General features: G+C 36.6%; 1 protein-coding gene and 1 pseudogene across 4 annotated transcripts in view; both read right to left on the bottom strand.

The window, feature by feature from the left end:
• Positions 1 to 19,276, bottom strand: part of POLR3B (RNA polymerase III subunit B) — a 134,827-nt gene that overhangs the window by 87,458 nt on the left and 28,093 nt on the right. For all 4 annotated transcript variants that reach the window (XM_023509414.1, XM_003783280.3, XM_023509415.1 and 1 more), the window contains exons 10-12: positions 14,772 to 14,894; positions 9,295 to 9,414; positions 4,210 to 4,344 (exon numbers count right to left, since the gene is read on the bottom strand). In XM_023509414.1, coding sequence (XP_023365182.1) covers positions 4,210 to 4,344; positions 9,295 to 9,414; positions 14,772 to 14,894 — 378 coding nt within the window. The remainder of the gene's footprint in view (positions 1 to 4,209; positions 4,345 to 9,294; positions 9,415 to 14,771; positions 14,895 to 19,276) is intronic.
• LOC105888464 lies at positions 356 to 914 on the bottom strand (annotated as a pseudogene).

Here is a 19,276-nt window from a genome sequence, read left to right on the forward strand (position 1 = left end):
AAAAAAAAAAAAAAAAAAAACCACACTTTAGGTTTTGGGCAGGATTGAGGATTATCAGTCCATACAAAACTAAAGGTCAAAGCAAGTTCAATTTTGCTTAAAGGAACATAGTAAAGTAACTATTCTTTGTATTACATGCTTCATATGATCCATTTTAAACTATAAAGAATTAGTCTTCTGTGTCACTGTTCCAAGAGACAGATTTGAACAGCTAGAACATTTTTAAAAGGTACCAAGCTTATGAAGTCTCAAATAAAACTTAATTTTCTGTATATACTTCTGTCAAATGAAGTTATTTCTTACATAATTCTTGAAAATTGCTCTTCTATTTCCTTTCATTCGACCTAGATCAGCTTCAAAAGTTACAGAAGGATCAGGAGGGCTTAATCCTGAGAAAATGATCTTTCTCTTCTATCATCTCTAGAAAGGGACCTGCTTGAGAGAAAAGCTTCTCCTTAGAAATCAGCAGGGAGGTGGAGGACTCTTCCCATGATAATCATCTCGAGTGAGGTGAGTCACTATTTCAACTTCTTTTTTCCCCATTCACCAGTTCTACTCTTATACAGCATGTAGTGTTCTTCCATCCAGCCCTTGGACAGCATCAGTTGCATCTTCTTTAAATTCAACAAAAACAAAGCAGGAAGTTTCTAGCAACCCACACATTTCAGAGTGGTCCATGATAGCCAAACGCCAGTTCCAATTCAGACTTGTTGCCACTGTTTCCAAGATTACCCACATAAACCTTACAGTCCAATGGACAGGACTCACCAAGCATTTTGAAATCTAGGGTTTAAGTGTGGAGGCTCAATTTCTTTCGCTTTGATGGATCTTCCCACTCCTCACTTGTTGGACTCCCACAGATACTCTCTTTTATCCAGTGTCCACGAAATGGCAGCTGAGATCGGCTTTTTCTCGTTCAAGTCTCAGCTAATGTGTGAGGGCTTGCTTTAAATACATCACTTTTGCAAAATATCTTTCTTGACCATCCTAACATAATGCTCTACTCCCACCAATAGCCCAACACTCCCTTCAACATTAGCCTGTTTCTAGTTTTCTTTAAACACTTATAATCATCTATAATTACTATATTTATTTACTGTATACTTATCCATTGTTTCTCTTCTCTACCAAAAAGCACGCTCTTGAGAGCAGGCACCTTACCAGTCTAGGTCACCATCATAACTCTGCTGCTTAGTACAGGGCCTGTACTTCATATAGGGACAAAGAGATGAATATAAATGGTTTCTGCCCTCAACGAGCTTGTAGTCTAAAAAGTAAAAGAAGCATGTAGATAAAAAATTATATATATTGCTGCAAGATAATAAAGACTTGAAAAAGTACTATTGGCATAAGGAAGAGAAAGCAACTAATCATACTAGGGGGTCACAAATGGTTTCAAAGAGGACAACCCAAATGACGATGAATGAGTAGGAGCTCCTTGTTAGAGGGAGAGTGAAAGAGATACGAGGGATGGGCAGAAGACATAACTCAAGGTCAAAGTGATGAAAGAGCCAATATGGTATGTTAGGGAAGATGTAAGGAGCTCACCTTACATCTGATAAGCTCTTCATCTTATGAAATGAGGCTGGAAAGACTTGTAGGTGTAGGATAGAGCACAGGGTTAAAAGTGTTAGGCACTGGGGACAGAGTAAGCTGGGAAAAAGTCAAGAATTACTGCTGGTCATCAGTATGGAAAACGATACTCACTAGACACAGCATATTGTTCCAAACCTAAGTCATATAAATTAAGGTGATTCAGAAGTGCAGTAACAGGATGTGTTGGGAATTCAATCACATAAGTTAAAGAAAAACTTATTTTTTAACCTTACTCTTTCTTTATAGCTTTCCTCTGTGCTGTACTTTCTCATGCCTGAGACTTCAATAAAAGCCAGTGAAGAATGCTGGAGGGAGTCACATCCTTGTCTCTCATGAGGAGTGCTTGCTGGTGTTGGCCTCCCCAGGTCCTTCAGTTCAATGTAGACTGACTAAGTGTTACTAATTTGCATCATGTCACACCAACATAGGGACAATATCATCAAGGATCTTGCAAGCCTAAGAGTCTAAACATCCTTTTCTAAAGCAAACTGTGTTTATATAGTGAAGGTAAAGCAGGCAGAGAAATAAGTTCTTACACCTGGCCACAACTAGAAAGGCTCAGCTTCAAACTGTTTTAATATTGAGATTCCAATTAAAAGTTCATGCTTTAAAAAAACTTTGAAACTACATCTGAAGCTCAGGCCTGCTGAGTGATGCTCCCAGGTAATGGTGTTGGGATTGCTTTGCACCAGGTGAACAGGCAGGCACACGGGCAGATCCTCTTGAGCAGACAGATGTGAGGGACATCCAAGAATCAGGAAAGGCACGTGGAAGATTCAAATGTACGGTGCTGTGTTCATTTTTAAACTGAATGGAAATATATCAGTATTTGCCTTATGAGACTTAACACACAATATGTACAGTCTTATATGCATGGAATTTTACATGACAAAAAAACCATGTACAAAAAAGTGGGTATATGTCAATTTCTGTACCAATAGATACATTTAACTGATTAAATCCCCCATTAAGTAAAAAGGGATTGGCAGTAACAGTCAACATTCTCAAACATACACTTTGTTTTGAAAATCTGGTTCAAATTAATGAGGACAAATTGTTCCTGTTCCTTTATATTTCTTCTGAACCTTACATTCTGACTCCAAAACTGCCTCTGACAAAGGTCCCCTCAGAAGCCCTACAGAACTTAGCATAAATTCACACATAGGAACATGTGGAATCCTAGCACTCCTGAAGGCTGAAGTGGGAAGATCACTTTACCTAAGGACTTTAAGACCAGCTTGAGCAAGAAAGAGAGACCCTGTCTCTATTAAAAACAGAAAAATTAGTCAAGTTCATTGGCATGCACCTATACAGTCCCAGCTACTGAGGAGGGAGGCTGAGGCAGGAGGAGCCTATGTGTTTGAGGGTGCAGTAAGCTATAATTACACCACTGCACTACAGCCTAGCAACAAAGCAAGACTCAGTCTCCAAAAATAGAAAAAACACCAAACGAAAAAATTTTACATACTATAACTTTACAATGCCAGTTAATAAAGATATTTACATATGTATAAAGTGTCTCTGGCAGAATGGAGAGGATGGAAAAAGTGATCATTTCTGGAAAAGGGAACTGGGGAACTGAGTCATATGGAAAAGGAGAGTCAGAAATGGGAGACTCAGTTTTCACTGTAAATTTTGTTTAAAATTCTTTTTATAATGCTAAAATGTTATTTTTTAAAAGCAATTTTACTGAGAATTATCTTTTTATATTTATATACCTGCTATCTTATAACGTTCATTATTTTTACTATTAACATTTTTAAAAAATCATACCATTATGTTTTTGTAAAACTTAAAGATATTTGTTTAAATAGGAATAACAAAAAGAGCAGCTTGAGCATTGCAGAATCTCAGTCGAGGCTAAGTGGTATCATTCACAGGTATATATGTTCTAGGAAAATTCCAGGGGACTTGGGAAGTAGTACCTCTAATTGGGAGCATGTAAGTGTCTTATATAATCATATTCCTACATTATAGCAGCCTTAGTCTCTTCATCAGTCATACCACCAGCCCTCTGCAACAATCACACAGATGGGTTTCATAAATAGGGGACTGTCTCCAACAACATAGACCCTAATTTTCTGAAAGGTGATGTGGCTGCCACTCCTTCTCTAACCGGGCATCCTCCATTAACCACATCACATTTCACTGTGGTGACAATACAGCCTTCAGGAATGGGCAGCCATTCAAATAGCTTGAGCACAGGAGCAGGAATATCATATTTGGGTCTTAAATAATTTTAGTAGCACTCTGGAAGATTAACAGAATTGGGGTGAGATATCTAGAAGTACAGCTAGAACATAATAGATGTTTAATAAGTATTTGTTAATTGAATATATTACATTACTTAACGTCATACTTTACTTCCACTATACAAAATGAAAGTAAACATCTCCACAAAAGACAAAATGTAGGTAATATACTATCAACATTTAAATAATTAATGCTTTCACAGTTAAATCCTTAGGTCTAAGAGATGGTTAAGTCATATAAAGTGTTTATACTTCAAACATGTAATCTATACATCATTTAAATGCCTTTTCTTCCTATCTAAAATGAAAACCAAATTAATTCTCATTAAAGAAGGATGTTGACATAAAATAATTAAATCACCTGTCCTGCCAATTCCAATCGCTTGTTACCATAATAGTCTCTGTCATCAACTTTATTATCTCCTTGTGCCAGAATTACTCTTCGCACCATCACTGCAGTATAGATACATTTGGCTCGGAAATTGAATTCCTTAACCTGTAATTCAGAAATTAGAGAAAAATTTTAAGAAAATGCATACTAAAATTTAAGACGCTCCAAGAAAAGAACCAATGTTATAACAACTAAGTGAGAAAATACTAAATTATGTTTCTCCCTATTCAAAGAAATTCAACTAGTCTGTAAACTTCCTTGAGGGCGATCTGATGACTTTTGATCTTTATACTCAGTTCCTTTTCTTCAAAGACAACTACTATCTACTTCTTTCCTTCCTATATACTTTGTGCCAGTCATTCATTACAGGTGGAGTCCATTATCCCCTTGCAATTAGCCTGTGATGAGCTGACCAAGAGACTACGGCAGAAATGATACCAAACCAATTCCAGGCTTATCCTTTAATTAAACTGGAAGTTTCTACTTCCTTTCTCTTAGAGTCCTCAGACACCATGTTAGAAGTCAAGAACACTCACTCTGCTGTGCAGAGAGGGAGACTACATGGAAAAGGACTGAGGAGCTAGAGATATGAGTGAAGAAGCCATCTTGGACATCCAGCCCAGCTGAGCCTTCAGATGGCTATAGCCTCATACTAAAACATTGTTTAGCATGCAACAGATTATCTGGGGAGTAAATGAGTGGATAAACTGGGGCATGAATCTGCTACAAATGTTCTAGCCAATCTTCTCTAGTACAAATGCTGAAACCCATATGAATAAATCTGACTCCAAAGCATTAAGTTAGAACTAGTAAAATAATTGTAGGTCCCTACATCTAACAAGGTGAATTCTGAGTGTGGTCTAAGCTTTTGTCAATTTCAAGGAATATTTTGTAGGCCTTTCCAGAAAGGATACATACTACTAGAAAATTTCCTTTTTACTACCTTAATCTAATTTACTAAAATCCCAACAAGATCCTTTTTATTAAGCTTATCATTATGACAATAATTCAGCCAAGCTTGATTTAAAAGAACAGTAAGCATTCTTCTTCATACATTTTATTGTTATTGTTAAGGAATTCCACTTAATATTAGAATTCTGTATGGATTTCAAAAGTTTATTCTCCTTTAAAGGAAGTTTTATTTCTTCTCTAAGTTAATTTATACTCTATTACTGAGTACTTTAGAACATGTTCAAAGAAATGTATTTGAAATGGGTAAAAGAAAAAGCTCTAAAAGCTATTTTATCATCTTGACCCATAAAACAATTACACTAATAAAAGATCTTTAAAAAGGAGTCTCTAGGCCCAGCCCAGAGGCTCACACCTATAACCCTAGCAATTCAAGGCAGGTGGACTGCCTCAGCTCACAGACCAGCCTGAGCCAGAGTGAGACCCCCTTTCTGAAAAATAGCCAGGAGTTATGGTGGTCACCTGTTGTCCCAGCTACTCAGGAGGCTGAGACATGAGAATCTCTTGAAACCAAGAGTTTGAGGTTGCTGTGAGCTATGATGCCACAGCTACTGAGAGCAAAAAAGAGAGACTCTGTCTCAAAAATAAGTAGTCTCTTGTCTATCCTCTAACATCAAGCAAAAAACAAACGAACAAAAAAAACAACTCCAGTTTCTGGGCAACTATAAGTAATTCACATTCTCAGGTGCTATTTCCAAAGCTATATGGTCCTCCATTCAGGTACCAATCTTTAAACCTTATTTTTTCTGATCTGAATATGGCGAGTTAAAATGAAATACTTAACTCTTCTAGTTGTAGTTATCTTTCTTATTAATGAGAAAAATGAAGCAAACTTCCATTAACCAAATTTTCAATTTTCAACAAAGCCATTTCACATTTTCCTTTTGCATAAATATTGGTAGAGTCCCAAGACATTTGTGAGTAGAAATAAATATGGATATTTATAGCAAATGCACCCACTGTACTGTACTTTATAAAGTTCTTCACTAAGGTAGAGTCCATCACCTCCCTAGTATTGAACTCTAAAATTTCATTCCCCCTTTTATTTTATTTTATTATTTTTTTCTTTTTTGAGACAGTTTCACTTTGTCACTCTCGGTAGAGTGCTGTGGTATCACAGCAACCTCAAACTCCTGGGCTTAAGCAATTTTCTTGCCTCAGCCTGAGTAGCTGGGACTACAGGCACAAGCCACAATGCCTGGTTATTTTTTAGAGATGAAGTCTTGCTCTGGCTCAGGCTGGTCTCGAACCTGTGAACTCAGGCAATCTACCCTCCTTGGCCTCCCAAGGACTGAGATTATAGGCATGAGCCACTGCACCTGGCCTCATCCCCCCTTTTAATGACTATATGCTAAAAAGCAAACCCTAGGTCTAATTAGAAATAACAAATTAATACTTAGCACATTTTTCCAGGACTATTCCTAGAGATTATGGAGGCTGGCAACAATTTTGGTAGAATGCCAATAATAGTTCAGATATGCCTTTGGGATATTAACCTATGAATTATCTAAAGAAGGGAGAAAAAAAGAACTAACACATGAATTTGGAATGCTGAAACAGAACTCTGAAGACATTTTAATATTAGCATGGAGGAAAGCAAGGTCTGGGGTTTAGGAATTCTGGAGCCTAACCATCCTTAGAGCAGTGGTTTCAAACTTTAGTATGCATCAGAATCACCTGGAAGGCTTTTTAAACTACAGATTGCTGGGACCCATCCCCAGAGTTTCTGATTCACTAGGCCTGGGGTAAGATTCAAGTATTTCTAAGAAGTTCCCTGGTGATGATAATGTTAAATAGTCCAGGGAATGCTCTTTGAGAACCACAGCCCCTCAAGGAAGTGAGAGGACAGGGTACCATAAAAAGGCTTCTGCAAGCCAACCTCAAGTACAAGCGCTGGGAACCAATGAACATCCTGCCAATTTTCCCCGTCTATGTTAACACACTTAAATGAGTGCTTTCCACAGTTTAGTCATTAAAGTTCCACTGTCATGGAACTACCATGTCTCCATAGTACTCAGTTTTATTTTTGTTCATCTTTAAACAACACATTTTAATGCTTCATTTTATGCAATAAAACCAGTCACACGTATCACAAAAATGGATTTGATGTGCTCATTGTATTCTTTTTAATAAGTACATAATTACTTAAATCAAGCTGTCCCTGTATCACCAAAAGTCACCTTTCTTATGACATTTAGGTATATACTGTGTTAAACCATTCTGGAAAAGGAAGATCTTTTTCCTGGCTCTTCTATTCTCATTTTCCTCCTCACTGGATTATGCACAACCAAAATTTAAAAATGTCAATTTAGGCTCAATGCAACTACATGGAAGTGCAAATAATTACCTTTATCAACCTAATTAAACAAATGTCAATAGCCAGCATTCTATCAGCTAAGACTCTTTAATTAGCCAAAAGTTCTTTATACAAAAGAGGATTTTGACATGAGGATTCTAACAGAGACTCTAGCTATGTGGGCATCCATAGAAAATATGGACCCTCATGTACATCATACTGAATCATCGCAAGATCCCTGTGAGAAAATAATTATTATTACACTTTTATTAGACAGGTGAAAAAAATGGAGCTTAGAAAAGTTAAAATTTTCCCAGAGTAAAACAGCTAGGATGCAGAAAACCAGGATTTGAACAATTATCTTTTAGGCACCAAAGTCCTTGTTTCCACCATCCATTTTTGCTATTTTGAATTTCAAGCTGGCTTTTCAATAATCCAAATGACCTTAATATTCAGTTCAGACCCAGCTTTAACCTCAAGAATTTGCTATCTCTTTGGATTAAATCAAGGACACATACAAGGTCTGACAATTAGGTTTGTGAGTCCATCCTAGAAAAAGTGCTTCAAAGGCAACTGTAGTGATATTCAGCAATAGGATGAGTTCTCCAACTTAACTGTCCAACCTTGTATAAATGGCAGCCAAAGGGCAGATCAAATACCTATATCTGGCTCAAAAGGTATTTCAACATAAAAAAATTGTATTTGAATGTGCTTGGGTGGTCTCCACTTCCACAGATATACCCTGACTTTTCATTATTTAACAATCACTCCCTGAAGATTCAGTTTGCAACCACTAAATTAGATCATTGATGAATACTGCCCACATTAACTCATTATAAACCAAACTATGTGGTTACTAAGACAGTCTAACAAATAATTCTATAACTTAAAAAGAATAGCGTACCTATACATTAAAGCAAGGAAGGTGGGAATGATTCTTGCCAACACCCCACATGCTGATATAGCCAATTTCTGTTTAAGGATAAGTTAATAAAAAATAAATACTATGCACTAGTTCAAGGGTCAGAAAATAAATCCTACTGCTCTGACTGGAAGGTGACAAGGTGAATCATCCATGTTTGGATCAGAGAATCTTCAATGTAAGTGAAGAACGCTGGACAATGAAAACTCTAAAATTCAAGGTCTTGGGGATTAATTCATCCAATACACATGTTAAAAAGTATCTATTGTAGGGCAGCGCCTGTGGCTCAAAAGTAGGCCTCTAGCCCCATATGTCAGAGTTGGCAAGTTCAAACCCAGTCTCAGCCAAAAACTGCAAAAAAAAAAAAAAAAGTATCTACTATAGAAATACAATAACATGACTATACTTAAGGTCATAAAACTATACACTTAAAATGGCAAACTATGTATATTTTACCACAACAAGTCTCTCTCAGTCTCTCTCTCTCTACATATATATATATATGGGCAAGCACCGTAAGCTTTTTTATTTTAAAAACATGTAAGATACCTTATCTCTGTTCTTCAAAACCATGGAATCTAGAGGCAGCACTAATATATGTATGAATATAAAGTAACTATACCTTAAGGTTGAAAGAAGAAACGTGAAAGAATGACCATAATGGTGATGATGATATAGCTAACATTCTCTGAGTACAAATAAATTACTGACAGAGGAAGATTATTTCCAGTGGGGGCAGTACAGTCTTCTTTAGGATTCTCTCCTAAGGAACGAGACTTTAAATAATATAAACTCTTAATTCATAATTCTTAACAAATTCACAGACACCACAATCATCATTATTCATACACAGAAATGCATTACTCACTGGTACATGGGTCAGAATTGTAGAAGCCAGGAGCTCTCTTGCTTCTTCTATTTTGGTTTTCTTTGGTCCACCTCCCCACATCCTTTGCCTTCTTACTTTGTTCCCTATATATTTTAATGCCTATTAAGAAACAGATTACAGTAACATTTGAATGACAACATGGGAGAAAGTTTACTAAGCAGCTAACCATATATACACTGTAAGAAAAAAAGATAAGACCCTGGTTGCACTGGATCTGGCTGAAATCAGTACTTATCATATATCATGTTTGAGTGACAAAATAGTATAACATACTGCCTAATAAACTGGTTCTCTTCTTATTTTAAAATGTGTTTTCTTACTATAAAATTGATATATTCTCATTGTAGGAAATTTAAACACAGATAAGTAAGATACAGTAGAACCCCCATTATTGACAACTTCCCTACTTTGAACACCTTAAGTTGATCTAGTTTTCACAGACCAGATATGCCCCACATGTATTTATCCTAGTTCCTTCTGTTGACCAGTTTGTTACAGTGCTTTAAGGGGTCAACTTACAGAGGTTCTACTGAAAATATATATATATGTCATGTGTATGTATGCATGCATATGTAAAGCAGCCATCAATTCTTTACTCATAGAGGACAGGTAACATTTGGGGGCAGTGCTTCCTTCCTCTCAAAAAGGAATCACACCATTTCAGACCTCTATACTGAAAGTTATGAAATACCTCTGAGAGAAAACAAAGCCTAAATTAATTAAGGGTTATGACATTTCTGTGGACTGAAAAATTCAATAGTGTTAACAGTAGTTTACTGTTAAAATTCCATTAAAATTCTCTCCAACCTCACCAATAAATTTATAACTGCTAATTATAATCTTAGCAGACTTTTTAAAAAACAAAAATCAACTAATTCTAAAATTTACATAGAAATGTGAAGGGCTTGAAATAACTAAAACAATACTGAAAGAGAAAAGCTAGAGTATTTACCTGATTTCATTAAGCTACAGTAATCAAAATAGTGAGATACTGTTTTAAGAACAAATAGAACAGAACAAAGTAAAAAGTTCAGAAATAAACCTATAGTATACAGTCAATTGATTTCTGACAAAAGCCATGGCAATATAACAAAGAAGGGAAAGTCTTCTCAACAAATGGTGTTGAAACAACTGAATATCCAAAAAGTAAAAAATTAATCTTGACCCTTACCTTACACCAAATAGAAAAATTAATTTAAGATTGATTTTAAACCAAACATAAGAACAAAACTATGAAGTTCCTACAAGAAAACATCAGAGAATATTTTCCTGACTTTGGGGCAGGGAAAGATTTTTTAAAACAGAACAAAGGAAATGCAATAGAATGCAAACATAAAATGCAAACAAAGAAAAAAAAACCTCCTGGTAATTAGATTTTTTCAAAGTTATAGGACTATTAAGAAAATGAATAGGGAAGCAATGGGATAAAGTATTTATGGTACATAAAACTGACAAATCTGATAAGGAATTTATATCCAGGATTATTTTTTTTTAAATGACTCAAATTTAATAATAAAAAGATAACTTACTAAATAAAATGAGCCAATAATTTAAACTCCTCACAAAGAAGAAAACACAGCCGATAAACACATGAAAAAATGTTCAACATCATCAGGGAATTGAAAATCAAGACGATAAGATACCACTATATCCCCCAAAAGACAGACAACATCAAATGTTAGTGAGGAATATAGGAGAGCAAGCAATCAGAAGTCTCACAGCCTGCTAATAGGACTGACAAATGGTATAATCATATATATGCCTTTATATACACCAAGGTATATATAAAGTTATATACACAACTTCTCTCTAATTCAGCAATTCTATTCTTATGTATTTATCCAAGAGAAATGAAAACCTATCAGCAAGAAGATTTTTTTAACAGTAACTTTGTTTATAACAGCTAAAGACTGAAAAAAAAATGTCCATCTACCAAAAAACAAACTGTGATACAGTCATTCAATGGAATGCTACTTGGCAATAAAAAGGAATGAAGTACATGGCTTATTGACATAAGGAATAAAATTTGGATGAATCTCAGACAATATGCTCAGCAAGAGAGTCTAGAAAGGCAGGCATGATGGTTCATGCCTGTAATCCTAGCACTTTCGGAGGCCAAAGTGAGTGGATTGCTTGAGCTCAGGAGTTTGAGACCAGTTGAGTAAGAGGGACACTCCATCTCTACTAAAAACAGAAAAACTACTCAGGCACTGTGGCTGGTGCCTGTAGTTCCAGCTACTTGGGAGACTGAAGCAAGAGAACTGCTTGAGCCCAAGAGTATATACTGCTTAATTCCATACATGAAGTTCTGAAACAGGCAAAACTAATCTATGGTGCAAAAATCAGAATAGGGAAAAAAATAAGAAGGTAAAAGAGAAAACTGACCAGGAAAGGGCATGAGAAAACTTTCTAGAATATTGAAAATAATGCGTATCTTATAAAAGCCACACGATTAAGACTTTTACATTTTAGGGTTAATAAATTTACTAAAAAACAAAAAAAAAGAATGCAGTACTAAAATATAATCAAGAGGGAGTGAGAAGTGAATGGACAGTTCGATAAAATAATGAACATCACAGTGTTGATAACTACTGAAGGTTGAGTGCTGGGAACATGAGGGTCCATAATGCTATTCTATACACTGTGTATGATGAAATTTTTCCATAATAATGTGTCTAAGAAGAGGACCATGTGGATCTTATTATTCTGTAATCACTATGTGCATTTTTTAAAACTAGCTTTCAGTTTATCAGAAGAAAGGGCTACTAGAATCTCTGATTCTTTACCCTGGAATTCCTGCCCTAATTACTTGCCTGGGAAATTGCTTTTTCATACTTCAAAACCTATATCAGGTATCACTTCTGCTCCAAAGGCTTTCTCAACCCACTTCTCTTTCTCTGAAATTTTAATTCCTTATGCATAGAATTGAGTACTTTCATTTATGTTTATACCACATTATATGTTAAGTATTTACATATTTTTCTTATTAGACTTTAAGGCTGGGCACTTTTGTCATTATTTTCTTTGACTTGAAATGACTACTACAGTGCTTACAACTAAACGGAACTCCCTCTTCTGTGATAAGATTTGGACATCAAATCTAGGATCTTTAGTATTAAAATGCCATTACCACATTAAGATAAACTAAGACTTTGAAAACACTTGCTGCAATGACCTAGTAGTAAGTAGTACTAAGGAGCTGATTAAAGCAAGTCGGCAGTTGGCGGGAACCATGAGTAGATAGGCAGTTTCATTTGCCCTAAACTTCATTAAATTTTGGCTTTTTGGTTCCCTGGGGGAAAAGCTAAAGATTCTTCACTTCTATGAGGAAAAAAATGGAAGAACACAGGAGAGCAAGGTAGCTATTACAATGTAGCAAAAAGTCATCTTTTCCCTGGAATACATTAATTACACTGCCAGGGTTTCATAGTGTGAGGTCTGATGCATTAACAGCCTGAACTATTCACAAATAGGTCGAAATGATACCCCTAGTAATCGTATCCCCCTCAAAAAAGGTAATAATTTTTTTCTCTATACACCATACCTACAAGACAATGATTATATAACATGTACATGACCAGTACAGAAACAGAAGAAATGGTGGAAACTAAAGAGGGAGGCACAAAAAAAAAAAAAAAAAATCACAGGTTTTAAACAACCCATTTAGGCCACATCTTCAAAAGTTCTATAAGATAAAGTATACTTGCTACATTTTCATTTAGAATAGCACCATTCATGTTTTCATAAGTGATAATATGTTCAATGTATCAACAATTTTGGATAACTTGTGCCTCTGTACCCTTTTATTAGTTGCAATAACTAACATATGCCCTTAATCCAGTACACAGAGTACAAGCACTTTCAAAGTTATGCTTCCTTTTTAGGAAGAAAGGAACATTTGCCTTTCTTACGTTAACTAATTATAGATTCCTGCTACCTTTTCACTAATTTGGCCTAATTCAGTTAGCTAAAAATTTTCTGTCAGGACTTATTTAACAGAAATAAATGAATGATTTTCCAACCTATTGTTTAGCTTCTGCAAAAAACAGCTTTAAAGTGCTAGGGCAATTTGATCACAACGATGAAGTCTGTAATAAGATGCATAATGGAGCTCATAAAAGCCACTGCTCTTCCAGGGTCCTGTGCAGCTTTAAAGAATAGTATTTCCCCAAACTGAACCAATTATTCCTGTTCTCAGGGTAGATTATATATTTCTACTTCCTGGATATTTCTTAATGCTTTCTCTTCATGTTCTTGGAACTGTTGCCCAATATTACTTAAGTTTGTAACAAAGATTTGTGCCTACCAAATATTTCACTTTTTAAAAAGGCCCAAAACAGGATCCTAAATCCAAACAACTTCACCCACCTTTTCCTGGGTTGCCTGCCCAACAGCTACAGTCAATAATTAACTAGCCGTAGAAAAAAGAGGAAGAGAGTGATGAGAATAATCCTTACTGATTTGTGCTTCAGAATCATATACACTTATATCTGACAATCTTTCTGTAAGTTTGGCTTAGTCTACAAAAATGTTGAGACTGATTTGATTTCTAAACACATACTAAAAAATACATAATGGGGAAATGCTTTCTCTACAAACATCCTAGATGACAAGAAAAAAGCAACCTAGAATTTTTATCTTGTCATTTAAGTAACCTACACAATAGACAATATACATATGGGATAAGAAAGAACTATATACTATCCTCTATGGTAGGGAATTCTCATCTCCCAGGATGGCTATGGGGAATACTGCCATTGATTTACGCTTATAAAAGCACTTTGCAAATAGGGACTAAAAATCCTAAGTATAGCTATTAGGGTTCCCTCCCATGCGAGAAGGGAAGTACAATTATTTTTATAATATTCAGCACTTATGTATCTCTCCCTATTTTCACCTTTGAGTCTTGTCCTAAAGTAACTGAGTTCCAACCAGGAACGCTAGGCAGGTGACAAAGGCTCTGCAATGGTAAAGCAGACTGCTCCTGCTAGGGCCTTTCTTGCTACATAAAGTAACCCTGGGAATTCAGGAAAATGAATACAAACCATAGAAAACTGGATGCATAAAGCCACTAAAATAGGGAGGGAAAGGATATTAAGGAGAAATCCCTGACCCCTCCCCCAATCCTCTACACTAAAGTTGCTGTATTTTTTAAAATATATCGTCACCCAAGCAAATAAGGAAGAAAAATAGTACTTGCTATTATATCAAAACAAAAGCCTCTTGGCCACATATTCCTCTTCTAAATTAGATACCACAAACTGATAATTTTTCTAAGCAAACCCTTCTTCCAATTCCTATAGAAATGAGTCAAAGAAATGTCTCTACCATATCTCCCATCCTCCCCAGCACCCTTCCCAAAAAAGCTCCAAGCCACTGCATCCAAAGCTTTATCAATGAGCAGCATTAAATCTTCAATTCCATTTCATAGCAAAGGACAACATGAAAAGACACACCTGCATCTGTGTGAAAATCTGAGCTTTCTGGCACTCTTCCAAACTGGGCCCAAATGCAGCTATCACATGCTCTTCTGTTCCAATCATCTGTACAATTTCCTGGTCACTCTCAACACCCATGGCCTAGGAAGGAAAGAAAAGATAGAAAGTGTTGGCTTTGTGTTAACTCACTGACATTTGCTTATGCTAATTTGGCATTGTTTGTGGGTATTACTTCTAAGCAAAAGCTAGCTCTCTTCTCTCAGAAATGGTGCCATCTGGCATTGGCAGCCATAGCCCAAGCCGCAGAAGAACCTGAAACAGAAATTCTGATTAGAAAGAGGAAAACAAACATTCTGAAACACTTTTTGCATGTGTACTATCTTCTAAAATTTGTAAATATTCTAAGAGCTTCATCATGAAAAAAGAAGGCCAGGAGATACAGTGGAGACAATTGGTCACAATTATGAAGGCAAATTAAAAACAGTTAAAGGACAGTGAATCAGAAAATACACATTGCTGAAAATAAGCACAACCTCAATTAGTGTTGTCACAAGATTAATTTTTCGGAGAATTGTCAAATCACTTGTATTCAGGCTGTTGTACCTTACCACTCTATAGATAGCAAGCCATACTTTGTACAGGGTTAAGATGAGATTTTTAAAAACTAGGAGTGCACTTAACAGGTTTAAGAAACCCACTCAAGGGTTTCAAGGTGGCAGCAACAAGGCAGGTCTTTGTAGATTCCATACGGTACTAAGGCTTACCTCTTCACACATTTGCCTAAAATTATGCCACATCAAGAAACAGAGCATAATCTCACTCAACCTTGGAAAAGTAATAATCTGCTTCTTAGAAGTTAGGAGAAGAGTTACGCTTGCATTAAAATTCTTCCCTTAGCTACTCAGAGAAGATAAAACCTGAGGATAACTATCTAGTTCAGCTTTGATACTCTAGTTCTCAGTTCTCTTGCACACACGAGAGAGAGGAAGGGAAAAGCAAATCCCAAGTGCCAACACAGAACATCAAGGACATCACCCCGAGTCCAGGAGAAAGCACATCCATATAATGGTCAAAAGACCTGAGGTGTTGGGCGGCGCCTGTGGCTAAAGGAGTAGGGCTCCCACCCCATATACCAGAGCTGGGAGGTTCAAACCTGGCTCCGGCCCAAACAAAACAAAACTATAACAACAAAAAAGAGACCTAAGATGTCTGTCCTAATATAACACCAATGACAGAAACAGATAGTACACCTACTACTGTCACAAAACTTCCTCTACCTTCGTTTTTCAAATTTGTGTAAAGAAATGGCACAACCAGGTCCTTTCCAGCTCAAAATTTTATGATTCTAACATTCTATATTTGACCTTCAGGGGTCTATATTCTGCAAATTTGATTTACATACTTTAGGATCAGATGTAAAGTTACTGAAAGTTTTAAAAATGTAGGAGAAAGCTAAATAGACATTGTGTATTGTTTTGGCCAACTGTGGTGGTTTTTAAAATCTTCACAAATTCTCTGACATTCCCTTCGAAAAGTGGAGACTAATCCTCTTCTGAGTGTAGGCTAATCTTAATGCTTTACTTCTATGTGACTGTGGAGGCTGGGTCATAAAAGGCACCGTAGCTTCCTGATTGCTGTATTTCCTAGAGTGCTTTCTGGGGGAAGCTGCCTTCAAGTCATGAAGACACTCAAGCAGACTGTGAGAACTTCCAGTGGCAAGAAACAACAGCCTCTTACCAATGAGGACCTGCAGTCTTCTGCCAACTGCCATATGGGTGAGCTTTTGTGGAAGCAAACACTCTAGCTCCAATTCAGCTTTCAGTGACTACAGCCCTGGCTTTTCAAATTTCTTTCTGGAAAGGGGTCTTACTGTGATGCCCAGGCTGTTCACTAATGTGATGACAGCAAACTACAGCCCTGAACTCCTTGCCTCAATGAATCTTCCTGCTTCAGTCTCCCAAGTGGCTGGGACTACAGATGCATGACATTGTGCCCAGCATCTGATATCTTGATTCATGAATGATCCTGAGTCAGAACAACCTAGTCAAGCAACTCTTAAGTTACTGACAACAGAAACTGTGCTACCATTTGACCCACAGCACAGATAACTAGCATATCAAGTTTTGGAATTAAATTTACTGTTCGAATTTTAAAATATTTGTTCAAATAACATAACTTGTTTTGGTCAAAAATTTTTATGTTTAACAAACAAGGAGTTCTCAGCACACAAACCCTTTTTCTGTACTTTAATTTTTGCAGGCTTTTAACCTCCAGTTTGATACAATGCATTTCTTAAAAGGAATAGTGGAAATAAACTCCACTATTTAACAACTACACAAATTCATTAAAACAGTCTTTCATGGATTAAAGGAAGGCAATCCTAAAAAATTATCAGTTCTGGGCAGCGCTTGTGGCTCAGTGGGTAGGGTGCCAGTTCCATATACTGAGGGTGGCAGGTTCAAACGTGGCCCCAGCCAAACTGCAACAAAAAAATAGCCAGGCATTGTGGCAGGTGCCTGTAGTCCCAGCTACTCTGGAGGCTGAGGCAAGAGAATAAGCTAGACCCAGAAGTTGGAGGTTGCTATGAGCTGTGATGCCACAGCACTCTACTGAGGGCGATAGAGTGAGAGAATGTCTCTACCCCCGCCCCCAAAAAAATTATCAGTTCTAATCTTTAAACAAACAGATAAAAACCAGATTCTTAGCAAGCACATTAAGCTGCACTTACTCTGATGGTGACAGCACATGTGTAACATACTATCTCTACGTTCTCCCTTGGTCTTTCAATAGCCAGTCACAAATATTAGAACAGAATTTTTCTCTGTGAAAAGCTAAAGTTAATTTTTACTTGTCAATCTCTCAAAATAATGTTACGTGGATTTCAATGGAGTTAAAAAAAGAAAAACAATTCTAAAGTAACTACACTGCAGTGGAATCAAGTCATATATCTCCAAAATCTTTGACAGAAAACCTTTAACCAATGAACTTCACTCCTCAGTAGAAAGGCTAAACACTAAAAGAGATCTGTATGGGACAGACACTAAACCAAGTGTGCAAAAGATACAGCAGGAAAAGATCTGAGACAAAAATAGAGTCCTAAAATTAAAATGTCAATAGTTTTCTGGATCAGCCCCCACTTTTAGGCACGTTAACTTAAAATCTAAATCACATGAATTGAAGGCCACCTAGATCGTTTCAATAATCTTTATTTCAGCACTCTTCAAGTGACACAGACTATAAACTTGATTGCATACTTTAGTAAGCCATAATACAGGTTGAGTTTCCCTAACTGAAAAATCTGAAATCTCTAATATATGAAACTTTAAATTTCTTTTTTTAAAGAGATGAATTGTCATCACTATCTCGCCCAGACTGGAATGCAGTGGGTATTCAAAGGTGCGATCACCACACACTGCAGCCTCAAACTCCTGGGCTCTAGTAATGCTCCTGCCTCAGCCTGCCAAGTAGCTGGGACTACAAACACATGTCCCTGTGCCAGGTTTCCAAAATCCAAAACTTTTTGAGGGTGGACGTAACACTCAAAGGAAATGTCCGCTGGAACATTTTCAATTTCAGATTTCTAGATTTGCAATGTTCAACTGTTAAGTATCACGCCAATATTCCAAAATCTGAAAAAACCCAAACATTGGAACACTTCTGGTCCCAAGCATTTCACATAAGGGATACTCAACCTGCATTAAAAAAGTCCTTCCTCATTTGAAATATGGATTGCCACTTCCAATTGTCCTGATACTGAATCTAACTATTCACTTTATAACTGCATAAAATTCTTCTATGACTTTTAGCATAGATCTAAAAAGAGTGCTTAGGTCCTCCAAATATTTCTAAGCTACGAAGCAAAGATATGCAAAGCACATGATAAATGACACCATATGTGTAGAAAGCATGATTATTGCCAAAGCTTTCCTCCAAAAGGACTAAACTCTTCCCATACTGAGTTGCTGAAATACAGGGGTGATAACTCAGTCAAGTTATCATCAAAGTGCTCCAGCTGCAAAGACCAAGCTGATTTTATGACTGCTTAGCTATCAGTAGTCACAGCTACAAATAAATGACATATTGCTATGGAAACGACAGCAAAATGCCCAACCATTTTACTTTACAGACATAATTTAGACATCTGAAATCTGGCTTTATATGGAACTCTTTGTACTCCAGGTATCTGAAATCATTTTTCCTAATAAGTCAAAAGTAAATGCTACATAATAACCTTATGAAAAACTAGTAGAGATAATATGTTTCAGCAAAAGGTCACACATAGTTAGGCAATCAGCAATAACGTGGAACAAAAATAGGGGAGGTGCTCTTTAAACGTGGCACAACTTCTTGGATATCCACGAAGTATGACTAAAAGTGTGACTTTTAAAGACAGAAAGAAGGCTCGGTGCCTGTAGCTCAGCCGCTAGCGCACCAGCCACATACACCAGAGGTGGCGGGTTCAAACCCAGACTGGGCCTGCCAAACTAGAATGACAATTACAACCAAAAAACAGCCAGGTGTTG

This window comes from Otolemur garnettii, unplaced genomic scaffold, assembly GCF_000181295.1.
Source record: "Otolemur garnettii isolate 467f Iridium unplaced genomic scaffold, OtoGar3 scaffold00007, whole genome shotgun sequence".
Taxonomy (NCBI): Eukaryota; Metazoa; Chordata; class Mammalia; order Primates; family Galagidae; genus Otolemur; species Otolemur garnettii.